This window comes from Crotalus tigris, unplaced genomic scaffold (genome assembly GCF_016545835.1).
Source record: "Crotalus tigris isolate CLP2741 ecotype Arizona unplaced genomic scaffold, ASM1654583v1 scf7180000017639.5415321, whole genome shotgun sequence".
Taxonomy (NCBI): Eukaryota; Metazoa; Chordata; class Lepidosauria; order Squamata; family Viperidae; genus Crotalus; species Crotalus tigris.
Window position 1 is genome coordinate 4,929,427 of NW_024096532.1, and position 27,879 is coordinate 4,957,305.

The 27,879-nt window shown below is 43.8% G+C and overlaps 2 protein-coding genes across 2 annotated transcripts in view; one reads left to right on the forward strand and one right to left on the reverse strand.

The window, feature by feature from the left end:
• Positions 1 to 5,496: 5,496 nt before the first annotated feature.
• Positions 5,497 to 16,635, forward strand: LOC120304568 (protein ADP-ribosylarginine hydrolase-like). Its single transcript, XM_039335326.1, has 8 exons — positions 5,497 to 5,638; positions 7,486 to 7,715; positions 9,157 to 9,255; positions 11,056 to 11,161; positions 11,263 to 11,342; positions 14,007 to 14,190; positions 15,410 to 15,624; positions 16,365 to 16,635. The coding sequence occupies exons 1-8, from the start codon at positions 5,628 to 5,630 to the stop codon at positions 16,526 to 16,528; spliced, it is 1,089 nt and encodes a 362-aa protein (XP_039191260.1). The 5' UTR covers positions 5,497 to 5,627; the 3' UTR covers positions 16,529 to 16,635.
• Positions 16,636 to 21,944: 5,309 nt separating this feature from the next.
• LOC120304569 (dynein assembly factor with WDR repeat domains 1-like) overlaps positions 21,945 to 27,879 on the reverse strand; it is a 40,492-nt gene continuing 34,557 nt past the window's right edge. The window contains exon 11 of the mRNA XM_039335327.1: positions 21,945 to 23,415. Within this exon, the coding sequence (XP_039191261.1) occupies positions 23,293 to 23,415 (123 nt within the window). The 3' untranslated portion in view covers positions 21,945 to 23,292. The remainder of the gene's footprint in view (positions 23,416 to 27,879) is intronic.

The window sequence follows — 27,879 nt, forward strand, 5'->3', positions numbered from 1 at the left end:
TGTTATAATTAATGTTATAATTAAGTAGATCTCTAGTCTTAACATGCAGCATTAATTCCGGAATGCTCCATAGCATTCAACAAAGTCTGAGGATGATTCAGAACATTTATTTCCACCTCCCCCAGACCCCAGTGCCTTGGCTATTCCAGTGTCCTGAACTTACTAGATCAAATGTTGAAAGCATTTGAAACAACTTGGAGCAAACCTTCCGGAGCTTGCCAAAGAGATTCCCACAAAATGTTCTAATGCTGTTTCCCAATAACCCTTGCCCTAACTATTTTTATACCAGACTCACACTTAGATAGGATTCAAAGCCATTTACCGTATATGCCGGCGTATTAGGCGACCCGGCGTATAAGATGACCCCCGTCTTTGTCGCCAAGCCGCATTCCTAGAACGTTGTCTTATACACCGGAAACTACCAGTATTTCCGGCGTATAAGACGACTCGGCATATAAGCTGTCTTTGGCGCCAAGTTTAGCGCTTCCGGAAGTCGTCTTATACGCCGGCATATACGGTAACTACCTGTCTCCATTCCATTAAAGGGAAACTGCGGGCATTATAGTTCTGTGACAGGATTTCAATAGCTAATAAATCATCAGCTATACAGAAATCCAGATTGGAGTCCCAACTAGGATTCAGAATGTGCATCGCCATGCTTTTTAAAAACGGTCTCACAATGTTTGTGTCAGCTGTCCTCTGCTAGCTGCCGACAAACTCAGGTCTACCCAGTCTGTTTGCTGGTATGAGACGTAACATCGTAGGTAACGCTCACCATGGCATTCGCTTGCTCAGCCACTCTGTTGGTGCTGGGGTGGTATGCTGAGCTAAGACCCTGGGATGACCCTATGTACTAACGAAATCCCGCCAGAATCATGCAGTAAACTGCATCCCCCCCAATCCGATATAATACGCCGGGGGACTCCATGGGGACGGTAAATATGGACTATGAAAAACCTGACCAATCGCTGGGCTGATGGTAGCCGCTTGCATGGAATAAAATGGGCCTGTTTGGAAAACAGGTCAATCACAGTTCAGATAATGGTGTACCCTCAGTTCTCTGGTAATTCTACAATAAAGTCCATGGTGATATCCTCCCATGGCCGGGTTGGATCTGCTACTGTCTGTAATAGGCCCAAAGGCTTTCCAGTACGGAGCTTGGCAGTGGCACAGTCGTGGCATCGTTTCACATAGGTCTCTACGACCACTTTAACCCGAGGCCACCAGAATTGATGCCACACGAGGTGTAATGTTTTTAGGAAGCTGAAATGGCCCGCCTGCTTGGCGTCGTCACACCGCTTGAGAACCACACGCCTCAGGAGCTCTGGGATGTACATTTTGTTGCCTTTCCAGGCCAACCGTCCCTCTGTGTCAGGAGGCCTGGGTGGTCCCTCAACCAGGGATTGCGCTGGACGGCCGTTTGTAGCTCTTGGTTCAGATCACCTGCCAACTGGTGAGGAACCGCTCGGGCCACGCCCTGTTGGTAGAGAGGCATGATCCTCTCAGCTGCTATGGTACTGGGGCCTGCAGGACAACGCATTGGCCAAGAGGTTCTTTCCCCCGGTACATACTTCAGGGGGAACTGGAATCGATGGAAGTATTGGGCCCACTGGACGTGCTTGGGCGACAGGTGTCTTGGTGTCTGTAGAACCTCGAGGTTCTTGTGGTCTGTCCACATCTCGAACGGCTTGGTTGCCCCCTCCAGCAGATGCCTCCATGTCGAGAGAGCCCATCGCACCACAAAGGCTTCTTTCTCCCAAATTGCCCACGCCCTCTCAGCGGCTGAAAACCTCCGCGACGTGTACACACAGGGTGCAACAACCCTTGGCCGTTCCGTTGTAATAGCACAGACCCCACAGCTAAGTCCCTGGCACTGGCCTGGACTACGAAGGGGCTTTCAGGATCCGGGTGGAGTAGGACTGGTTCCTTGGCAAACAGGGCTTCAGGTCCTCGAACGGTTTCTGACAGGCCATAGACCATTCCAGCGGCTGTCTGGGATGTGGCTTACTCACGGTGTGCTTTGTGCACAGCAAGTCAGTCAGGGGAAGGACTACCGCAGCAAAAGAGGGGATAAACTGCCTGTAAAAATTGGCGAAGCCCAGAAAACTGGCGATGAGTGCGGGGTGCCTGCCACTCCACCACTGCTCTCACCTTGTGTGGGTCCATCTCCACGCCATCCCCTGATATCCTGTAGCCCAAGTAGTCCAGCTGGGCCCGGTGAAACTCACATTTGGAGAGTTTCACAAAGAGGTGGGCGTCCAACAGTTTCTTCAGTACCTGCCTGACCAGGTGGACGTGTTCCTCCAAGGTGGTCGTATATATGAGGATATCGTCCAAATACACAAGGACCCCGCAGTATAAGTGTTTGTGCAACACCTGGTTGATAAGTTGCATAAATACCGTGGGGGCCCCCTGCAGGCCAAAAGGCATTACACAGAATTGATAGCTGCTGAGCGGGCAGTTAAAAGCTGTCTTCCACTCATCACTGCTCTTTATGCGGACTCTGTAGTAGGCCTCCCGCAGGTCCAACTTCGTGAACACACACCCTGTACCCAGGTGGGCCAGGAGGTCTTTCATCAACGGGAGTGGGTATAGGTGCTCCACAGAAACCGCATTAATCCTACGGCAGTCCACACAGAGCCGAAGGGAACCATCCCTTTTCTCCTTAAACAGTGACCGAGCTGGTTGGATGAACCCTGGGCCATGTTCTGGTCAATATAACGTCGTAGCTCCTCCAACTCCCTGGGCGTTATGGTGTACATTTGGGGCTTGGGCAATTTGGCCCCCAGTAGGATATCAATCACGTAATCAATGGCGCAATGGGGTGGCAGAATGTTGCACTCCTGCTCACTGAAGACCTTAGTCAGATCACTGTACACTGCCAGGAAGGGGGCTTCCTCCCTGGATTCCATCAACTCCGCCTCCTTTTCTTTGCACTCAGCCCCCTTTTCCTCAGAGTCCTAGTTAGGGGCCTGGGGACCCACCTCGATATGCACCCTCCAATAGCCCCCTTCCCACCATATCGTAGGGCCCCACTTGTCCAGCCAGGCCAAGCCCAAAATCACTGCCTCAGTCATGGATGGGACGACTATGAATCGCAGGACCTCTCAATGAGTACCCATGTCCAGCCGGACGGGTTCCATTATGAGAATAGCTGGTGCCCCTCCCAACAGAGACCCATCCACTTGCTCGAACTGGATAGGGTGGGCTAGCCGCTGTACTCTGATCCCACTCTCCGCTGCCACCCCCTTGCTTATCAAGCACTGGGTGCACCCTGAATCAATGAGGGCTTGGTAGCCTCTCCGTTGCCCTGTCTGCAGGTTGGTCAGTGTAACAGGCAGAACGAAGGGCATTATGGGCTCACTTATCATAGGATCATTGGCTACGTCATCCTCGCTGTCGTCAGCTGCCAGACAGTATCTCATCGCTGCTGTTACCTCCTCCTCCACCGGGACCAACCGTTGGGGTGTGACTGCCTCCGGCTGCTGCGCCGCCCTTGACCTATCGAGCATTCTGTTGGCACTAGGAGTGGGCTTCCCAGGGGTCAAGGAAGGAACCTGTGGGCTCGGGGCTGGACAGTCCGCTGCTCTGTGGCCCGGCTGGTTACACTGGAAACAGCAAAAAGGCACCCTGGCGGAAGGGGCGGAGGAATCCAGACCTGTGGGCGAGCCCCTTCTTCCCTCCTTCTGTACTTCTCCACCAACCTTCTTGGTATGACCGGATCCTCTCCCTTCCCCCAGAACTCCTGTAGACCGGTGTCCAGGTCTATGACCACCCGGAACCACTCCTGGAGGCGGTTGGGAACCCCCTGGAACATACAAGCCTGGCGCAACTCTCAGTCCAGACCCCCTGGAAATGGTGGACAAGTAGGCTTTCAGGCCAGGAGCGCAGCCGCCCCATGACCCTACGAAAGTCACGGACATAATCGGTTGCACACCAGCCAAGCTACCTCAACACCAGCAACTCCGCCTCAGTGCGCTGAACCCGGGAAGTGTCTTCAAAGCGGAAGCGCAACGCGTTCAGGAACAACCCAGCGTCAGACAGCTCCCAGGCATGGTCGCTATACAGATCCGCTGCCCATGCCTGGCTGAGGAATTCTGTTGAAGTCCACAAGTCATAAAAGGGCTAAGTTTGAAGACCACTGTATTATACTGAGGCTGTATCTCAGATGTTTGGGTCTACAACTTTTTATTGTGGTACTAGCTGGTCCAATACAGCAATTGCAGACCAAAGCATTTAGAATGCATCAAATGGAGAAACACTGCAGTGCTCAATGGCAAAAGGTAAATCACCTGTCTGAGAGCAAACCTTTTTTCTTATTATACCTCAAATATCAGGGCAGAATTTTTAGGATGGGAAACAAACAATTTTAAGATTCTACACTAGAGACAACAGATTATGAACAATACTGGCATTAAAGACTGAAAAACAATTATATGCTGAGGCAGAAGAGACTGCCTACAAAATTGTACCCAACCCCCTTACTATAAATCAGTGGTTCTCAACCTGTGGGTCGGGACCCCATTTGGGGTCGAACGACCATTTCACGGGGGTCGTCAAACAACGCAGTCCGCCATTTTTTCCCCTTTTCCTTAGCTGTGCTACTCCCTTTTATTCTATTGGCTTTTGAAAGCCAATAGAACAGACTCTCTTGAATAGAGTCTAATTCTATTGGCTTTCAAAAGCCAATAGGAATTGTCCTGGCTGTCTGTGCCCTGCTGAGCCCGCCAAAAGTCCCATTCTGCAAACGGTGCTGCACCAGTTGAGTAGTCCTCGATTTACGACCGGTTGAGTAATCCTCGACTTACGACCGGTTGGGGGTCGCGGCATTAAAAAGGTTGAGAACCACTGCTATAAATCTTAACAGTGTTTACTGAAAGTTCAGACAAGTCAACACGCTTTGCCCAAATGTAGTCTGCAACTTTTTGAGTTGGAGCATTGAGTGAAATATGCCATTTTGACTGGTTTAATAAACCATTGTTAAACAAGCTGGCTAAATGGGTGGATTTTGGAACCAGCCAATTATTTCTGTGACCGAATACTATATTCTATAAGTCAGAACTGGTTGGGTTGCATAATATGCTAAACCATAAATTATGGATTGCAAATCACAATGGCTGGGTTTGGGCAACATGCAACCCTAAAACAAAACAACACATTATGGCCTGTATTGTTTCCAGTGGACCTCTGTTAAGAATAGAGTGAACTGGGATCAGGGAATATCCTTTAAAATTCAACCAACCAAAATGGTTAGGGTTAGAGTCAGTTGTGAATGCTCCAACATTGGAAGTTTTTAAGAAGAGACTGGACAACCATTTGTCTGAAAAGATTTCCTGCCTGAACAGGGGGTTGGACTAGATGACCTCCAAGATCCCTTCCAACACTGCTATTCTATTCCATTCCATTCCAATCTCAGCAAGGCACGGCCACTTCGTATCTCCCATCGCTCCCAGAGGGAGGAGATGGGGGTGGAGGAACGGACAGGCCCAACACGGTTGCGGGCGGGGGGGGGGAGCGGATTTGCAGAGTCTTTCGTTTTAAAGTCCTCCCATTGGACTGGCGAGTGGCTTTTTTCAAAGTCGGACGGACGAAGACGGAGCCGTCGTTCCCCTCCCTTCTCCGCAGCCATGGAAGGCTCGTAAGCGGTTTCTCGCACCCCCTCTACTTCGCCTATCAATAATCAATAAACGTGCAAATCTTCTTGATTCCCGTGGCTTGCTTAGTAATCCGGAGGGTAGTTGCTTTAAGAGCACGTCGTCCGCCGATCCTTCTTTTTTTACATTCTCACCTGGTTCCTCTGCTTCCGTTTCCTTACCTCTTTTTTTTTTTTTTGCAACGCGTTTCTTTTGGATGCATTATTAGGAGAAAGGGCGTGAGAATTCGCTAATGGCTAATATCGCAGCTCTCAGACCGCAGCAATACCCCTAGCTTCAAATACTGTAGCTTTTTCCGGCGGGTTGCAGTAGCTTTCTTGCTTAGGGAGCTTGCTACCGTAATAGATGTAATACAGCGGCATCTCAATAATAGCCAGATTAAGCCTTTGAAAGCGGGGCTGTACATCAGTCGAATGGAGCTCCTTTTGAACCCACGCTGTTCAGTTGGCTTTCTCTTGTGTAAGCCTCCATAGGCTCGCAGTTGAAGACTTCCCAGATTTCACATTTACTCTAGTCTAAAGTCTCCCTTAAACTGAGTTTGCCTGCTGATTGTTTGATGGGTGCACCCCTTGGGCAGAAGTATCACAATGTGGTTTTGCTGTTGCAAGAGCTTGATTTAGAGGGTGTTTTTATGCAGCTTTCAGAGATTGACCATAACATTAGCTAATTAGATTCTTCCTGGAAAGTTACTACAGGTAGCCCTTGACTTAGAGCAGGGGTCTTCAAACTTGGCCCTTTTATGACTTGTTGACTTCAACTCCCAGAATTCCTCAGCCAGTGTGCCTGGCTGAGGAATTCTGCAAGTTGAAGTCCACAAATCATAAAAGGGCCAAGTTTGAAGACCCCTGACTTAGAACCATTTGTTTAGCGCAGGGGTGTCAAACTGCCAGCCCATGGGCCGGTTTCATCATACTGGAGCCGCACCCACCCCATTGCCGGCAATGGGAAAAAAGCTCAGATACATTGCGCGATGTCACGTGACGTCGCGAGTTTGACATGTTTGGTTTAGCAAGTGTTCAAAGTTGCAGTGGCAGTGAAAAAAATGACTTACAACCAGCCTTTGCAATTACAACTTTCACAGCATTCCTACAATTACGTGATCAAAATTTGGATTTTTGGCAATTAATATGTATTCACAATGGTTGCAGCATCCCTGGGGTCATGTGATCACTATTTGTGATCTTCCAAGCCAGCTTCTCGCAAGCAAGTCAATGGGGGAAGCTGGATTCACTTAACAGTCATGTGATTCACGTAACAACAGCAGTGATTCACCGAACCATGGTAAAAAATAAATGTAAAATTGGACGCAATTCATTTAACAACTGCCTTGTGTAGCAGCAGAAATTCTGGTCCCAATTGTGGTTGTATGTCAAGAACTACCTGAACTCCTCAGAGAAATAGCACACTTTCACTTGCATAGTGACTTTTCCATTTTTATTACTCTGATCTGTGACTGCTAATAAAATGACAGACAGGTGAAGCGGCCACGGAGATTGTAACACAGACTTCTTTTCATGTAAATTATACTTTTTATTTTGTGCATGCGAATTTCAGTTTAACCCTTATGCAGTCTTCTTTCATGCTGGGTTCAAAATACTAATTCCACTAAATGTGCACTTTCTGAAGGACTGACCAGTTTAGTTGGGGAAACAGGATCTGATATGTAACTTAATATGCAAATAGACCCTAGTGAATTAGTACAAGTTGCAGATTTCAGAAGAATATTTTTAATATGTTTTGATATTTTGCAACACATGCAAGGGAAAGTTTTACAATGTGTGCACGTGGGTGCTTGCCTTGAGTAATATTTCTTTCCACCATCCCTCTATAGCTACCACATTCCTTCCCAAGAAGCCTATCGTGCAGCCATGGTGCTTTCTGGAGCTGGTGATGCCCTTGGATATTGCAACCAGCGCTGGGAATACTGTACTTCGGGGCCCCAGATCCACCAAGAGCTCCAGGAAATGGGGGGACTTGGCAAGATCCGTGTAGCCCTCCCTGATTGGCCAGTCAGTGATGACACCGTGCTGCACCTGGCGACTGCTGAGGCCTTGGCCACAGGTGAGTAGTTGGAAGTGATGGGAAGCCTTGTAGTCTTCTTTTGCAAATTTTGGTTCACCCCAAAATAATACTTCTCTCACGTGGTGCTTTATAGGAGTTGGTGGTTTATACAATTTATTAAGCACTCTTGGTAAAATGCTCCAAGGTGCATCTGTCTCCTATTTTAGAGGGCCCTGCTGGACTTATCCAATAGTAACAGTTCCAGCTTTTTAACCTGCACTGGGAAACAGGTCATCATTTTAATTTCCAATAGCAGCCAATGACAACACTTGCCCGCCACTGAAAAAACTAAGTAGGGTCCAAACTGGTTAGTACTCAGCTAGGCAAATAGCAGGAAATACCATGGCGGTAGCTTAGGTTAGTGTTTCTTAACCTCAGCTACTTTGACATGGGTGGACTTCAATTCCCAGAATTCCCTAGCCAGCAAGGGAATTCTGAGAGTTGAAGTCCATCTTTCCTAAAGTTGCTGAAGTTGAGAAACAGTGACCTAGATCAGGGGTCCTCAACCCCCGGGCTGTGACCCACTACTGGGCTGTGGCCTATTTGCAACTGGGCTGTGGCTCGGTGCACAGGCATGCACAGAGCATAATTTGCACAAGCAGCTGACTGGTGCACATACATGCGTGCCCACAATTTAACTTGCAGTCGAGCTGTGTGTGCATGAACGTGCAATCCAGTCTGCTGCTTGTGCTGCTCACGCTGGGCACACAGGACTACCAGCCCACCAGTTGCACAGCCTGGTTCCCCTCTTCCCAACCTCCCCAGCCTGGCCAAGCCGCAAAGGTTGGGGACTACTAAGCTAGATGACTAGACGTTAGAAGATAATAGTGACAAACTACTCCTGTACTGTGGCCAATTAGTCAAAATGGACATGAAATCAATAGGAACAGTAACTTATCTCAAATGAATTGGAGTATCTGGGTCATAGGATCTAATTAGACATTCCTAGGATATTGGCTTGCAATTAAGCTACAAACTTTCTGAGTTTAAGATTTTGGGATTATAGTACGAGTTCATTTTTTTTAGTTCTTTGTTCAATTTTGTATAGCTGCCTATCTTACATTTGCATCTCTGGGTGGCTCACATCATTTTGGGGTCCTTACTCCCTTGAGGTGGGTGATTCAACATGATGTCAAGGTACGAAGGCTCGTATCCTTAGCAATAATGACCCAAACATTTTCCTCAATAACCTTTCCCAACTGGATGCAGTAAAAATGTGGTTGCCCTACAAGATTTACTTCTACCATCAGTCTTGCCCACAAAAGAAATATTATAGGAAAAGGGATCTCTGCATATAGGAGTTTTGAATAAACTTCTATTGGTGATAAACTGCATCAACAGAAGCCCTGGGCAGAGCAGAAGGACAAGAACAAAGTAGATTCTAGTCTCACATTTAAAAATAAAAATTGTTCTCTTGTGTTTCCCATCTTTTTTTGCATAGGGAAGACTGGAGAGCCCTTGTTCCAGGAGCTGGCAAGATGCTACGTAGAGGCTATGAAAGATATGGAGGGGAGAAAACCTGGGCCCACCAGTATTCTGGGTAACACACACACACACACACACACACACACACACACACTGCATATTTAATGACCATTCAAAGTTACAAGGTCACCAAAAAGAGTGACTTAAGACTGGTCCTCACACTTACGACTGTCACAGCACCCTAACAGTCACATGATAACTTGTGTTAATTTCTTGGCAACTGGCATGTATTACAATGGTTGCAGCATCCCAGGGATCATAGGATTGCCATTTGTGACTTTCCCAGCCACCTTCCAGCAGGCAACGGGGAAAGCTGGATTCACTTGGAAAGTTCAATCCTGACAAGCAGACCACGGTTACTATCTTCACACTGTAAATGCCACTATACATTGTGTTGCACCAAAGTTACAAGACTAGCAGCTCTTTGAGTTAGTTTAATTTTTAAAAAGGCATGTTCAAGATTCCAGGGATGCTTTTTAATTAAAATAACAGAACCTTGACACCTAGTAGAGTTTCAAAAAACACCAGTGTTTTTCAGCCTTGGCAACTCCCAGAATTCAACCACATGTCTGGCTAGTTAATTCTGGGAATTGAAGTCCAGATATCTTAAAGTTGCCAAGGTTGAGAAATTGTTTTCTACATGATCTTGTACGAAACAAAATTAAGCTGGGTTTATTTTGAATTTCTCACACTTTCCTCTTCTTTTCTGCCTTAAAAGTTCATTCCTCCTTTCTTCCCTTAATAGCTTGCCCATTCCTTTCCCAAGGTTAGCTCTAAATTCCTTTAACTTGCAGTGTTTCTCAACCTTGACAATTTTAAGGCATGTGGACTTCAACTCCCAGAATTCCACAGCCAGCAATCCTGGCTGTGGAATTCTGGGAGTTGAAGTCCACATGCCTTAAAATTGTCAAGGTTGAGAAACACTGTGTGACAGTGAGAGTGAGTGACAGCCTAAGGTTACACAGCAAATGTACAATAGAAACTATAATTAAACTGTAGACTTCCTTTATCCTCACTCAGAGTCAGAGCCACAATTTATAACAGCCATGTTATGATTGATACTTATATGTTTGTTCACTTTTGTATACAATTTTCATTAAAACATTTAAACAATGATAAAACTAACCCAAGCCAATGCAAAGCACAAAAGAAAAAAGCAAAAGCAAAAAGGACAAGAACAGAAACAAATAGAAAAGAAACAAAAAAGAAATATAAAGTGGCTTCTGATATTTTTCACAATAATAAGTAAAAATATATTTTATCCTTTCTCTCTAAAGTTACATCATATTACTCTTATATCTACAATCTATTCTGTCTAATCATCCAAACCAATGGCTTCCAAGGGACCAGTTCCATGAGGACAGTTTTTCTGCATTTTGGGGGGGGGGGCATGGCTTTTGCACTGCCTGGATCCCTTGCATGTGCGGATGGGGCTTCGCTCGCTTGTGCAGCCCGGTTCCTGGCAGGCCATGGCCCAACACTGGTCCATGCCCTCTAGGTTGGGGATCCCTGATCCAAACCGTAAATCACACATTCATTTTTAAAAAAGAAATTATGCAAAAAGCTGTAAGAGACTTCCAATAATCAATGAATCTGATTAGTGTCTATAATCAAAGAAGAAAAATGATTTTGCTGTATGTTGTTTACTTTCTGTTTCAGGAAGGAAAAAAAACAGTTACAAAAATAGTGAAGTTTCTTTAGCTGTACACAAATCTTCTATTTTAGATCACAATCTTATTGTTTTGTTCTGTAAACAAATACGATGTCCAGGACAAAGGATGTCTAACTAAAAATCCAATGTCATTTGGCCAGTAAACATTTCAATGTGCTATTTTTTTCCTCCACCTGCTTCTAGGAACATCTCAGTTATGTCCAGGAGAGCCAGATGGATATCACATTCCCTTCAATCCTAATGCAACCGGTTGTGGTGCAGCTATGAGATCCATGTGCATTGGGCTTAGGTAATACATGATGGAGAAGAAAATAAGTGCAAAGCAGGAATAACAGAATGATCAAAGGTCAACACAAGATCATCCTGATTCCCAACTAATCTCTCTTCCAGGTATCCTCACCCCTCTGATCTCAACACTTTGATCCAAGTCAGCATAGAAAGTGGAAGAATGACGCATCACCATCCCACAGGTAAAGGGACATATGGAGTCATTATTGTATGACTGACTGATCTCAGGGCTTAAGGAATGGGAAAAAAACATTATGTTTATGCTGGACAGCTTTTCTACAATATAGAAAAATTGTCCTGGGACTGGGCCTGCAGTAGTGACACAGGTTGAGCAGGCTTCTTTCCATGCCGCAGGATGAAGTGATAGAGTCTGAAGCAGTAAAATTGGCTTTTTTGATGTGTTGTTGGAGTTTTCTGAGATTTGGGGTTGCTAAGCATGAGTGATTGTTATTAGATTGATGACATCACAATTACTGTACAATATACCGTATATTCCGGCATATAAGACGACTGGGCGTATAAGACGACCCCCAACTTTTCCAGTTAAAATATAGAGTTTGGGCTATACTCGCCGTATAAGACTACCCCTCTTCCATGAGGGAGGGGGAAAGGGAGCACAGTTTCTGAGTTCTCATTGGCCACCTGTAAGTCCAAATGAGTAGCTCAGGGTGTGTGCGTGCACGTGTAGGCATGCGTGTGACTCCCCGGGTCCCTTCCATTGCCCCCCCCCCCAGTAGCAAGCTTTGGCTTGGAGCAAGCAGGCTGCGCACAGGGATCTCCTCCTATCAGTCTTCCACCCTGCGAATCCTCCACAGCCTCCCTGAGCCGAGTGAGCAGAAAGCCTGCCTGTTTGTCAAAGGCTCTGCCTTGTCAATCGCACACACACCTTGATGAAAATTGCCCTGCCTGCAAAAGGACTTCTCAGCAGTTTTTTAAAGCAACACTACCAAGAATGAAATTGGAGACAGCCAGAATGTTTAGGGAAGAAGGAAAGGAAGCAGTTAATAAACCAAGTAAGAAAGGCATTCGCCCTTCGAAAACTTGCATTTCCACAAATGTGATAAGTTGCCCCCTTTTCAGATAATGGGGGGGGGAGTAAATGCTTTCCTTTTAATTTGTTATTAAAACTCAGTGCACTACAGTACTTATAGATGGGAGCCAGATTGACCAGCCAAGATCTGTCATAAATAACACCACAAATCATCATGCAAGTTTATTTAGGCGGGGAGGGGGGGAAACTGCTTGCATAAGCTCGGTGGAAGTCGACAGGCGAAAGGATTGTGTAGCTGTTTTCTGTCCCCACTCCATTCCTGCTTCATAAATCCGAGAGGAATTTAGCTGACATCCCTCCCCTTCCAGACCCATAAGCTCCGCCTCCCCCAAGCTACTCTCACCGGCAGTGAGAGGTAAACGCTGAAAAGCCTGCATGAAGAAGCACTGAGAAGTGCCTCGAATGGACACAGATGCTTAGGTTTGTTTTCATTATATAAAAAAAACCACCCTACAACTCTTTCCCCCCCTTCCCCATTACATGGGCCATCCCTTTCTACTTCCTTTGAATGAATTAATCAGGGGATGGCCACTACCAATCCGCAGTTCTGGAGGGATGGGCAAGGAATTGGGATGCAAAAGGGAGGGAAGAAGAGAAGAGATGGTTTGCAATGTAGCATTATAGAATGGGGATTAAACCTCCAGGAAATCTTACTGTCACGACAGCCAGATAATGCCTATCGTACTCCCAGTATAGAGGCTGGAAAGAGATATCTTTAGTTGATCGGCTGGTTTTAATAATAACCCTAGGACTCTTTTTGAGTGTGAGAAGAGGGGGGGGGGAGAGAAAACTTGCTGAGTAAATATTTTTCCGGCGTATAAGATGACCCCCGACTTTTGCGAAGATTTTAAGTGTTTAGAAAGTTGTCTTATACGCCGGAATATATGTATATTTTCCCTATCATATCTTCCTTGATGTAATCTGAACGGGATTTCTAAAATAAATACGGCTAAACCACTTTCTCCAGAATTTTTACTGGAAAAATTCTGTTTGAACCTGCTCCTAATATGTAAAATCCTAGGAAGACCAGACAATTTCTATGTGAATCATCTTTTAAAGATTCAAAACCCTTCTTCTCTTGTGCAGTAGCCAAACTCTGTGTTGCCGCAATGAAAATAAGGCATAATTGGTCTCAGGAATAAGTGCTTCTCTTTTATTCATCAATTCAGCTTTCAATCAATTAGTTTTTGTTACAGTCACAGACCAGAATTATCAATTCAGCTTTATTATGCCTTAGTTTTCTTGTTTTAGGCAATATATAGTTTACTTCATACATTGTAATATTTTAGATGTACACTTGCACTAACATACCAGCATAGAAGCGTAGTATATAGTTTCTATGAAATTTCTTGTCCTATAAAAATCCTTTGGGGATGAGCTAAGCTATATTGTCTGTTTCCTTTTCTCTCCGTAATGTTTTGGTGCTGGGAATTTTGGTGAAACATCACAACACACCCATTGTCAAAGCCAACATGCTCTTATCTATGTGGTCACTAGAAGTAGAAAACAATTTGATAGCACATAATCAGTCATAGTAACTTATGTTACCCTTTTATTATAGAGACTCTTGTTATGTTCACACTTTATCTCACCCATTTGGTTTTACTTTTGTGTTGCATGTTTGGCTGGTCATTGACTGAATAAAGTTGTTATACAGGCCTTACCTTTGGAGGCTTGGGGTAAATTTCAGTAATTGAGTCAAATTTAATTTATAGAAAAACTGAGAAGGAAAAAAAGGGGGGGAGGGACTATAGAGTCCTGAAAGACACATCCTTTCTCTACTTCCTCCGTGTAGGCTATCTGGGATCTCTGGCTTCAGCCCTCTTCACTGCTTATGCTGTCCAGGGGCGGCCCCTTGAGCTCTGGGGATCTGGGTTGCTGAAGACTTTGCCCCTTGCCCTGGAGTATGTCCAGGCTACTGGGGTTGAGACTGAAGCCAATATAGCAGCTTGGACCTATTTCCAAGAGAAGTGGGAATGGTAAGTAGTTGGGATAAGAGAGGGAAGAAGGAACGCAGGGCTCTTGATTAAAGCTGGAAACAATAGAAGTGGAAATAGGCGGTTCAGAAATGTGATAGATGATACATAGATAGATAGATAGATAGATAGATAGATAGATAGATAGATATGATAGAGATAGAAATAGAAATAGAGTAGATGATAGAGAGAGAGAGAGATTCAATTTGAATAACAATTTTTTTCAGGATCTACTTTCCCAATTTGGGGAATCCTCTGGGGCTATTCCACCTGGTGCGCAGGGAGGGAGAAATCTTGTCTAGTTTCCTGATTTGCAAGGTTTCTCAGGATTCTTATGTTCCTTCTGCTCCTATTTAACATCAGCTTGTAGCTGCTGGGTAAGGTTATCTACCAGCAAAGGGTCAACATTGATGAGTATGCTAATAATAACACATTAACGTCTTTACCCTGAGCCAAGCAGGTGAAATATTGTGTGTTCACTGCTGTGAGTTATTTATAAAACTAATAAAGGTAGGATATAAATAAATAAGATCATCTAGGAGCAACTATTAGACCAGACTGTGATGGCTGGGAAGTTACCAATGCATTATAGTAAGCCCATACATCACCACAAGCTTCACTAGCTTCCTATAAGCTTTCAAGTACAATTCAAAGTGCTGATTACCAATTACAAACCCTGCCTGCAGTTGTCTCTGCCCCATGAGATCCAGCAAGGTGAGTATGTGTCCTTCTAGGAAACAAAGTCATTAAATGGGACCCAGGGACTGTGCCTTCTCTGTCCCAACAACACCTTCTCTATGGAACAGCATATTCCTCCCCCCAAATCCAGATGTCTCTGAACCTGTTAACCTTTCCAGAGGTTAAAAGAGTCTACCTGGGAATGATTTGATAATGTCTATGGAGATTCTCAGTTATCCAGGTCATGGTTGTCCAAAAGTGCTTTTTCAAAAGGCAAGTGGACTTCATTTTTTCCTTGAAGATGTTTCATTTCTCATCCAAGAAGCTTCTTGGATGAGAAGCAAAATATTGTCTGGTTGCCTTTTGAAAAAGCACTTTTGGGAGGATTGGATTATGTTTACTGTTCATTCTATGTGGTGCTAGGGGTTTTCCTTTTGTTTACTTTGTTTTTTAGCCCTATGCCATCCTCCCAGAATCCCTATTTGTGAGCTGGATAGCCATATAACTAGAATACACAAATGTAACTAAAACATCCCACATTTAGGTACCTCTCAGAACGGGGTCTCAGTGATGGTCGGGGCCCAGTTCGATTTCCTGCTGCCTACGGTCCTGCTGAGCGGGATGTCATCTACAAAACCTTCAGCCTGGATGGGTGGGCTGGGCGGAGTGGTCACGATGCCCCCATGATTGCCTACGATGCCCTCCTGGGCGCTGGGAGCAGCTGGGAGCAGCTCTGCGGACGGTCCATGTTCCATGGTGGTGAGTGACAATCTCCCTTGTATAATGCTTAATTCTAGAACTAGCTGACACTGTGCTCACACGCATATCACAGATGTTAGGAGTCTTTATTAAGGCTTCCAAGCCTGAATTAGTATTCCCTTGTGCCAGCACCAGCTCAATCTCAATGAGTCCCACAGGCTACTCTCACGAAGCCAACCCTAATCCTCAAGGCAAAGGCAAGTCCAGTCCATTAGGCAAAAAGCAAATCTCTAAGGCAAAGGCAAATCCACAAGACAAGGCAAGTCCACAGGAAAAGGCAAGTCCCCAAGGCAAAGGCAAATCCACAGGGCAATTCTGAGCATCATTTCACTCCCCTTACTGAGCTGAATAACTGCTTCCTGGTGCTGCTCATCAAGAGGGGCGAAGCTGCCTCCTCATAAGTAATCTGGCTGACCTTCTTTGTGCCTGCCTCCTCTCAGCCCTACGTGCTCTTGGATCTGGAAGAGAAGATAGTTCTTCTTCATCTCCACCAACCAAGTGCAGCTGGATGCCCTCTACACTTGAAGTCTTTGGGCTTCCCAGCTGCAGCTGTGTCTCTCCTGTCTCTAGCTCATCCAGTTGCTCATCCAGTTGCTCCCCTGTGCTCAGCCTTTCCACTGTTGGCTCATAGCTCTTGGCTGCTGGCTCATCTTTCTCCAAACTACCATCTGGAGAGGCATCTGGGGAGTCATCGCAGCCACTCATATTCTTTTTTTTCTGTATGTGCTCTTATCCTCCAGGAGACAGTGACTCCACAGGGGTCATCGCGGCTTGCTGCTGGGGCCTTATGTATGGTGTCCGAGATATCCCATCTGGAAATCACATGGAACTGGAATATCGAGACAGGATGGTCTCTGTGGCCGACTCGCTCTATCGCCTGGCTTGGGAGCAGGGCTCTGTTTGAGAAGCCATTCCAATGGCTAACATCCTCAATTCCTGGGAAGGCATAAGTTGAAAATTTGCACTAGATTGAAAACTGATGCTTTCAAAATAAATTGAAGCTGTATTCTGCCTCAGTTTTGTGGGCTGGAGAAGGGATCTGTGCCAGAATCCTAAGATCCTGTATAGAGGAGTCCTTTAAGATGCAAATTCCCAAGATCCTTGTAGAAGTGTCCTTAGGGAAGTGATTAAAAAAAACACCTCAAGATCAGAGCCATGTGATTGAAGTCCCACTCTTTTGGGGTGGAGTTTCAACCACAAGGTTGTAGCTGCCATTTTGACTCCTTTGACCTGTCCTGTAAGTCAACATTTACCTTTGACTTGAGAGATTATCCATTTAATAAGCAAGGGCATTGTGATTTCACAGAGGATTGTGCATCATATATTTCTGGAAACAGCTCTTTATTATTTCACATATTCTATAGCTAAGCTGAGTCACTGGGTGCAAAATAATTCCTAGGCTTACTTAAATTCTCATCAGCGGTGGAAGAATCACAGAGTCCCTCCATGCAAGGCAAATCGCTGTTCATAGAAGATTGAGCTGGTTTTCTGTTGAAATGATGGAGGCAGTATTTGTCTGAAATGCAGGATAAATACATGATTACATGAATGTAATGTGATGCAAAAGCACAGACTTTGTGCAAAAACCTCACTTGTGCAGAAGATCCAAGTATGAATGTGTTATTCATCCATGGACAGAAAAAGGACCATTAAATTAATAGGATTATGCACCTTTTTTTATACAGACAAAAGTTAGATTCTTTTGTCAAAGCAGCCTTATTTCTTACAGTGGTGAGTTTCTGACTATGTCCTAGGCTGCAGTCTTTCCCAGCAGTGGCTGTAATACCAGATTCTTATGCAGGTAGTTCTCGCTTACCAATCACATGCTGAGCAACCAAAATTGCAATGGTGCTGAATGAATGATACTTAGGACCAGTCCTTAGAGTTCTGGTCAGTTTGCTGCAACCTCACAGTTCTGTGATTTGCTATTTGAGTGCTTAACAACTGGCTTGCACTTAACAACAATTGCAGTGTCTTGTGGTCAGGTGATTGCCATGTGTGACCTTTCCCCTCAGCTTCCCATAAGCAAAGTCAACGTTGAAGTCAGCAGGGCAAGTTGCAAATCACTCTGTTAAGTCTCCCTGGCCTGCCTGCTTTTGCACCTCATGGCAGCACCCATCCTTTGGCTTTCCTGTGCTTATGTGCAGCCTGCATCAGGCCTCCCAAGCACTGCCCTGACTTCCCCCAACTCACATGCGGCCTTTACCAGCCCTTCCAGTGCCTCCCCTGGCCTCCCTCATTCCTATGTTCCTTACCTAGGACTTCTGCCACTTCCTACTTAACAACCAACACTTCTTGGGGTTACAATGGCCATCAGGACTGTGATCACTAAGGGATGCAATCATGTGACAATGCACTTTACAGTTGCATTGCTTAGCAATGGCAATCCTGGCTCAACTTCCATGCAACCCAGGGATTAACTGTGATTGGAGAAGCTTTGGGATGAAGCCTTCCTCCCTTTCAAGATAACAGAACATCTCTATTATAGAGATCTTTCATAAAGTGGATCATAACTAAGCAACTGCAGTCAGTGATGCAACTAAGGTGGGTCCCAGTACCAAAATCCATGGCTCTGAATGGTCTACACTAGTATCGGCAGCAAACAAGTTCAGTATGCATTTCTATTCTGAACTGAGAATGCCAGCGATACTCTTTAAAAAAAAACTATTGTAAATATATATCTTTGCACTGTACATCTGTACACTGCATGAACCAGAGAGGGCTCAGAAAATATCTATGGACTTCTCACATCCTGGACATAAAATGTTTCAACTTCTCCCCTTCGGATGCCGCCGTAGAGTATTGCATTCCAAAGCAATTAGACACAAAGATAGTTTTTTCTCCTGTTACTCTGCTAAACACTTAATTCTCACAGCACTGTCTTATGTCTACCCATGTAGTAGGGCTGTACTGATATTATCCTTCTCATCTTCTCATCTTTCCTACCACCTTCTCTTATTGGTATCTATGATTTATCATTTGTTATAACTTACGATTAATGATTGTAATATGATACATGATCTATGACCTATCACTTTGTTGTTTGTATGTACAGTGAGAGCTTATGCACCGGAGACAAATTCTTTGTGTGTGCAATCTCACTTAACCAATAAAAAATATTCTATTCTATTCTATTCCTATTCCTATTCTTCTATTTTTTAATGGTGAGTAGCTGGCTGGACATAACTTAGTTGCTTCTGCTATTACTTTTTACTTCCAAAATAGATTATATTATTCTTCAACTGAATGAAGTTTATCTCCAAGAATTACATACTGGAATTTTAGGCTTCATTATTAGCTTTTTAATAAAGCTGATATTTGTATAATAAATAACTCAAGGCAGTGAATATATCTAATTCTCCTTTCTACCCCCATTTTCCCCACAGTACCAATCCTGTGAAGTGAGTTGGGTTGAGATAGAGAGATTGGCCCAAAATCACCCAGATGTTTTTCATACCTAAGGAGAGACAAAGAACTCACACTCTCCCATTTTCTAGCCTGCTGCCTAGAGACCAAATGGGCTCTCCAAAACCTCTTTTTTTTAATGTGCAAAGACTAGCCTGTTCATGAACTAAACAACAGGGAGTTCATGAACTCCAACAATTTTGGAGTCCTGGAGTGTTGGCAAGAAACAAGCTTAGATGGGAAAGGGGAAGATCCAACCTATTTTAAGGGTGTTCTCTCTTTTCCTGCATCTGATCAATGTCTTTTATTGTTGTTTTCTGATGCATCACATTGTTGGAAGTAAAGTCTTCATCCTGGTTCATCCAAGCCGGGAATAAATAAGCAACGTGGCGACTGCTTTGGGAAGATGGTTACAGTTTATTGAAGAGGCAGAAAGATGGTTCTTGCAGGAAAGAGCAGAGGAAAAAAAAGGACCTGAGCACATGAGCAGCAGGTTTTTATATCTTCTCTAGCCTTTTGTTTGGAATAGTTTCCTGTTCCTGTGACATGAACTTTGAGGCTATTTCCTGTGTCATGTATTCTGACCTGAGTTTAGGTGTGCCTCTCTGGTATACTTGATGGTAATGGGTTAGTCCTATTATGTCCCATCTCAAGTGGGATATGCAGATTTTAGGACTCTTTGTCTTCTTGAGTTTTCTGGCTCCAACTTTCTGATGGTTACATTTGCATTTGTATAGGGCTGGCTCCTGTTTGGGATAGAGAGATTTGGGGGCAGAGTGGGCTTCTGCTTTTAAAAATCCTTTTGAGGAAAAATATATTTTTCTGCCCTTTTAATATTTCCTTCTCTGGAGGGCTCTGACTTCCCACAACATATATGTACAAATCATTTGTTTCTGTATGCCATGTTAACACTTGACACACACACACACACACACCCTGAAGTTCTTGTGATTTAGACTAGCAGGAGGTGGAAGGCACAAAAAATCCACTTTGCAAAATTAAGGTCTCTCTCCCAAATTCAGAGATCAAATTCTTATCAGTTCCAATCCAACTTGGTTACCTGAGATTTAAAGGGGGCACCTGGCCCTTTAACCCTAGGCTATTTACCAGACCAAAGAGGTGGCAGGTCAAGCCTTATAAAACTGAGGCCAAGCTACAGGACATCTGAGCCAGGCTGTGTGGAGGTTGATAAACTTGCATAATAATGTTCATTGGCAAGGTCTCCCTTGTCAGAGCTTACCACTGGACTTTGATTTCGCTTGGACTCTGGCATAGGCAGGGCATTGGCTGGCATGAAAAATGCTGAGGCAGCAGTAAATGGGCCAAAAGGAGACAGGACAGTTGCTGCAAAAAGCTGCTTGAAAGAGTTGGACAGAAAAAAAGGAAGTTTCCAGCATGGAAGATCTATGAGGAACAAATTGTTCACCTCTTCTCTTCAAAACCAGAATGCTTTATGTTCCTGAATCTAAACAACAGCGGCTTTACTGGGGCATCCTAAAATTCTTTATAAAGCCAAGCTATAAAATGCAACAATTTTAAAGTATTCAACTTCTGCCTCAGTTAAGAAATGGTAAACTCTGAATCTGATTTTTATACAGCCTCCTTTTTAATGCCATTGTTTATCTCTGCTGGGTTTGGGGGCTCTCTGGTTTGTTCTGCCAGTCGTGTTTTCCTCCAAAATCATGTTTAAATGGGACCACTGCCACCCTTTTTTAATACTTCCTCCCCCCACCATTGTTTAACCAGCTTGCCAAACTATTTTGCTATGCAACTCAACTGAGAATGAAATGGCACAGTAAACGTGGCCGTAAGTTGCCTAATACTTGCACCATGCAAAGTATGCCAGCAGATCTCAAATAGTCACTTCTTCTCGCTTCTGTTGTATGAATGGTGTTCTCCAAAAACTCTTGAACTCCAGATCTGTAGCTAGAGATGCAGTGGGTGGGATGGATTCTCTCCTCTATTTTCTGAATTCCAACTCAGTTTTAAGATTAGAAGTCTAGATAAAGCCTCTTTTAAGAGATTGCCTGCCTTCCCTGAATGCCTGGTTATGAGCTTTTGGATGGTGCAATGAATGTAATATAAATAGTCCTCAACTTACAAACACAATAGTGACTGGAAAAATTTGTCATTAAGCAATGTGGCTGTTAAGTGAGACATCATATGACTGCCTCTGATTTTAAGGCCTTTTCTGCTGTGGCCATTAAACAAGATATCACAATTTCAGTCATTAAGCAAATCACCCACAATTGTCAAATGAGACATCACGTGACTGTGACTCATAATCTCCTGTCAGCTTTCCCATTGACTTTGCTTGTCAGAAGCCAGCTGGAAAGATTGAAAATGGCAATCACATGACCATAAGACACTATAATAATCATAAATACACAATAGTTGCCCAGAGCAATAACCACAATTATGTGACTGCAGGGATGTTGCGATGGCCATCATCTTAATTCAACAGTCATAACTTCGAAGAGTTGTTAAACAAACAGCTGTAAGTCAGACTTCCTGTATACTGGCATTTCACTAATATTGAAGCTAAAAAGAATTTCTGGAGTGTGGGTTATTTCCACCTGGAAGGGAAATCAACTCTTCCATCAATTGAAAAGTGATCTACAGGGATCAGTTTGATCGTCTACTGGCAAAGCAGACAGTTTGATATGATTATTGAGGTACTGGACTAGAAAGCAGGAGACTGTTTTAGTCCAGGGCCTCTCTCTCTCTCTCTCAGCATCAGATAATTCCCTTGATCTGGAAAACCTTCTCTCTAATCTCCAAGGTTGTCGATGAGTGCTGTGATTGCTCATTGGTGAGGGATACGCACTCTGTGCCCCATCTAACAAAATGAAATTCAACATAGAGAAAAATAGGGTTTTATACTTAGGCAACAAAAAACAAATGTACAGATGAAACCTACAGATTAGCAGTATTTGTGAGAGGGATCTTGGAGTCCTAGTGGACAATCACTTAAATATGAGCTAGCAGTGTGTGGCAGCAGCCAAAACAATCAACACAATCCCAGGTTGCATTAACAGAGGGATAGAATCAAGATCACACGAAGTACTTAGTACCGCTTTATAAACTGAGAACAATTAACCAGTGGAGCGGCTTGCCTTCAGAGACGGTGGGTGTTCATCACTGGAGCCTTTTAAGAAGAGACTTGGCAGCCACTTGTCTGGAATGGCATAGGATCTCCTCCTTGAGCATGAGGTTGGATTAGAAGACTTCTAAAGTTCCTTCCAATTCTGTTATTCTGCTATGGTGTCATTTCACAAATTCAGTGACTTAGCCCTGTGATTGGTGGCAAAAACAATTCCCCGGAATGAAATCCTTGACCATTTCAAAGAATCTGGGAGCCTTACCGTAGTTCCTCTTTGTTGCATTCCTGTTTAACTAGATCCCATTCTCCTCCCCAGACACCCAGGATTATTAGATACACACAAAGACTCAGCCAAGATGTTTTAATTTGGCACCAAGGCAGGTTTTTTTTAGGGCAGCCACCTTCGGAGGTGGCTATGAAAAGAGAGAAAGAAGTGACTTAGAAAGCTTAACCCCCCCAGGCAGGATGGAAACTTAAGGCAGAAATACTGGACGCCTCTTCCCCTCCAGCAGTTTGATTAGAAAGCTGTTTAGAGGATGATGGAATTCTCTGCAATCTGGGATTGAAGTCTAGGATGGTTTCTTGGTCAAGCACAGGTTTGGAGCAGCAAGGCATGTTGGGATTGCCAGCAGCAGCAACAGATGGGATATCAGCTGCAAAATTGTGGGGATAACCCAGTTAGTCACAGTCTCAGGCAAGAAGCTGTACAGTTAAGATTTCTTGCATGGGAGATTGCATGCGACGAGAGTCCCATAGCATTTGGCACAAGATCAGAACAAAACATCTCCACAAAAAGAAACCATGATGAGATTGATTGAAGCAAACTATGATGAGATGATTGAAGCAAACCATGATGAGATGATTCCAGCAGGACAGTATCTCCAGAGGATCATGCTGAAAAAGGATTGACATCAGCAGAGCATGATGAAATGGGGCATATCCAATCAAGCAGGAGTCTCTAGAGACAGACCATGATTCTATTTGTCCACAGAGAAGCCGAAGATGATGGGGAGATGGCAGGCACTTCAGGGTGACTTTATGCATGATTTTGACAGACATCTGGGATACTAGGAAAGGTTGGTAAGAGTCATGATGATCCAAGGCATTGGTGATATTCTTCAGATGGTAGCAAGAGTTCCTTGCAATCACACAGGAGGGTTTCAAGGTTTTACTGGAGTCTGTGCAAGATACAGGAAGTTGTTGGAAGTTGCAGCTAGGACTCCACGGTAGCTGATGTGGGTACTATAAACACCTCCAGGCAGGTCATTAAGTGCCCCTGTGCTCTGGAAAAAAGAAGAAAATTGAGATTAAAAGAGGCTTTAATCAACTGTTTTGCAGGCTTGGCAATTTTTAAGATGTGTGGACTTCAGCTCCCAGAATTCCCCAGCCTGCATGCTGGTTAGGGAAGTCTGGGAATTGAAGTCCACACATCTTAAAGTTGCCAAGCTCAAAAAAACACAGGATTAATATATTCTTCTTCCCTTTCATCCTATCCTCCCTTGCAGACTAACCCTTCAATAATAATAATAATAATAATAATAATAATAATAATAATAATAATAACAACAACAACAACAACAACCCCCAGTGAGACACTACCTTGACGTGGTTGTGGGGCTTGTGTACTCTGAGGAAGATGAGAGCTATGCTAGAGGTTCAACCATACTGGACAGATCTCATCAGAGGAGTCAGACAAAGAGTGTCTCTCCCATAAAAAATATGATGAGACGTAAATTGTAGAATGCCATACCGGCTCGGACGTCGCCCGGGTTAACAAGGTCCGCGCTAGATATTGGAGTTCCTGAATATCTGGTGAAAAATGGGTTATAGGACTCAGGACTGTTGGCTGAGCAACCAGGGCCAGCAGCTGCAGAACTATTGGAAGAAAAGGTGTTTACCCGTCGTAGAAACACAGTGATGGAAAACAAAGAAATAATGATCTGTTACTACAGATCGAGTCCAACAAGAAGAGGATATCTAAAACGAATGCACCAGTTCTGGAAAGAACAACATCCAGAATCAGAAATAACAGAACAGAGACTAGCAGATCAACGCCGATTTATAACACGAAATAAAGTATTCACAGAAACAGAATTGGATGAACTGCAAAGGTTTACCCAGGGCAAAGAAATCAAAGCCTTACCAGAAGTAATTCAGAATGTAGAGGCAAACCAGGGGGAGTTGGCAGTGAAGGAATCCAGCAGAGATATACAACTGTTCTCATTTGGAAACCAGGCACCTCTACCTCAGGAAGAACAAAACCCTCTAACTAAAGAAATAAAAGAATTGAAACAAAGAATAACTGAGCATCTAGAACAGCACAAAAACAACAGAATAAGGCTACCTGCATTGAAGCTTGTTCCAAAGAAACAGCTAGCACAAGCATTAAAAGATGCAAATATTGCAATATCAAGTATAAGCACCAATTCATTGCAAGAAACAAACCAACTAATGTACAGCACAGCTGCAGTTATAACAGAATACCTGGGATGCAAAATCAACAAAGAAGAAAAACAAACAAACAGTGCACCAGAAAAATGGAAGGTTAGACTAGAAAATAAGATCAGCAAGTTAAGATCACATGCAAGCAAGCTAGAACAGATGAAAGAAAAGAAGCTGAAGAACAAGAAGACCAAAGAATACCTAATCAAGAAATACCACTTAGAAACAAGGAAGATCAAGGAAGCACTGGAAATAATAAAGCAACAGATAACAGCTATAGCCAGGAAAATCAGTAGATATGAAGCTCGAATTGCAAACTATAGGCAGAACCTCCAATTTCAATCCAATCAGAAACGTTTCTACCAATCCATCAATGGAGAAACTGCAAGGAATCAGTCAGTACCTGACAAGGAAGAAAAAGTGCAGTTCTGGAAGCAGATATGGGATAACCCAAAGAAATACAACAAGGATGCGGCTTGGTTAAAAGAGGTGGATGCAAATAAAACAGAAGTTGACAATGAAAGAACTAGTAATAACAACAAAAATGGTAGAAAAAAGAGCAAAGAAAATCAAAAATTGGTCAGCACCAGGTGAAGATGAACTGCATGGGTTTTGGTTGAAACATCTAACTGTTATACACCCACTCATTGCCAAGCAGTTCAACAATATACTACAAGGAGGAGAAATTGAAAAGTGGCTAACAACTGGGAAAACCTATCTAATAATGAAAAATCCAGCAAAAGGGGCAACACCAGGCAACTACAGGCCAATTACCTGTTTACCAACAACTTTCAAATTACTAACTGGTGTGGTAGCTGATGCAGTACAACAGCATTTAGTTGAAAACAATCTCTTTCCACCTGAGCAGAAAGGAAACCGCCCCAATAGCAGAGGAACAAAAGATCAACTCCTAATAGACAAAAATGATCTTGGAAAACTGCAAGAGAAGGAAGACCAACCTGAATGTGGCATGGATTGACTACAAAAAGGCATTTGACTCTCTGCCACATGATTGGATAATAAAGTGCCTAGAAATAACAGGAGTCAGTAGAAACATCAGAAAATTTGTGCAAAGATCGATGGCACAATGGAAGACACAGTTGCAAATCAATGGTGAGAAGCTGGGAGAGGTTAATATCAAGAGAGGAATATTTCAAGGAGATTCATTATCACCAGTACTATTTGTTATTGCACTGTTTCCTCTGTCAACAATACTGAATAACTCAGGACATGGCTATCAAACATCAAAAACATCTGCTAGACTATCCCACCTCCTTTACATGGATGATCTGAAGCTGTATGGAAAAACATCATCTGAAATAGAATCGCTGCTCAACACTGTCCGTATATATAGCCAAGATATTGTAATGGAGTTTGGCTTGGACAAATGTGCCACACTTACTATCAAACAAGGAAAAATAATGAAAACTGAAGGAATCAAGATGCCCCACGAAAATAACATTAAGAGTCTGGATGAGGAAGAGTACTACAAATACTTGGGTATCCTTCAAGCTGACAACATCAAGCACACTGAAGTCAAGAAAAAGATTAGAGGTGAATACATCAAGAGAGTGAAGAAGATCTTAAAGTCCAAACTCAATGGAGGAAATACCATAAAGGCAATCAACACCTGGGCAATCCCAGTCATTAGGTACACAGCTGGAATAGTGGACTGGACTCAAGCAGAATAAAAGCAATGGATAGGCAGACCAGAAAAATAATGACAATGAATCATGCCCTTCATCCACGCAGTGACATTGATAGACTTTATCTACCAAGGCAAATAGGTGGGCGTGGAATGCTACAAGTACATCAGATGGTTGAAGAAAGAAAAAATGGCTTTGGAAGAATATCTGAAGAACAATGATGAGAGCACTGAAATTAAGTATTCAGGAAGGGCTTACTAACTACTGAGAGACCAAACTGGCCTACAAGAAAGACCAAATGAAGAACAGAATAGAGGCATGGAAAGACAAAGCACTACATGGCCAATACATTAAAAAAATAGCTGGGAAAGCAGATAATAACAAGACCTGGCAATGGCTAAGAGCAGGAAAATTGAAGAAAGAGACCGAGGGACTAATTCTGCTGCACAAGACCAAGCCTTAAGGACAAATGCATATAAAGTCAAAATTGAGAAGACAGCAACAGACCGTAAGTGCCGCCTATGCAAAGAAGCTGAAGAAACAGTGGACCACCTGGTAAGCTGTTGCAAGAAGATTGCACAGACTGACTACAAGCAGCGGCATGACAAAGTAGCAACAATGGTGCATTGGAATATCTGCAAAAAATATCATTTGCCTGTAAGCAAAAACTGGTGGGATCATAAAATAGAGAAAGTCATAGAAAATGATAAAATTAAACTGCTCTGGGACTTCAGAATTCAAACAGACAAGCACCTGCAACATAACACCTCAGACTTAACAATTGTCGATAAGAAAGACAAAAAAAAGTCTGGATAGTGGACGTGGCAGTGCCTGGAGACAGCAGAATAGACGAGAAAGAACTGGAGAAGATAACAAAATACAAAGACCTACAAATAGAAATAGAAAGACTGTGGCAAAAGCAAGCAAGGGTAGTACCAATAGTCATAGGCGCCTTGGGTGCAATCCCAAAACAACTGGAGCACCACTTGAACACCATTGGCATTGACAAATTCGCCTTTAGTCAATTGCAAAAGGCGGCCTTACTAGGAACTGCTTCCATCCTGCGACGATACCTGTAATACTATCAAACATCCACATCTGCCTATCCCAGGTCCTGGGTAAGGACTCGATAGGTAGACAAAATGCCAAATCCAGTCTGAACATCTGGCTGACTGTGCAATGACCCATAATAATAATAATAGGAAGAAGAAGAAGAAGAAGGAGAAGAAGAAGGAGAAGAAGAAAAAGAAGAAGAAGAAGAAGGAGGAGGAGGAGGAGGAGGAGGAGGAGGAGGAGGAGGAGGAGGAGGAGGAGAAAGAGAAGAAGAAGAAGTTGGAAGGGACCTTGGAGGTCATCGAGTCCAACCCCTGCTCAGGCAGGAACCCTACACCATTTCGGACAAATGGCTGTCCAGCCTCTTCTTAAAAACTTCCAGTGTTGGAGCATTCAAGATATCAAAAGTTGACCCCCTTGCCCCATAAATCCATCTAGCTTTGTATTTTTTTTCAACTTTGCATAAACATGGTGGCCATTCCCTCTTGTTGTCTCTAATATTTTGAACTTCATGTTGTTGCTGGTTCTGCTCATCAATAAACAAGAACCTTTTTTCCTAAGCAGCCTCCATTTTATTTCCAGCATCTTACTCCTGGCTTGGAACTG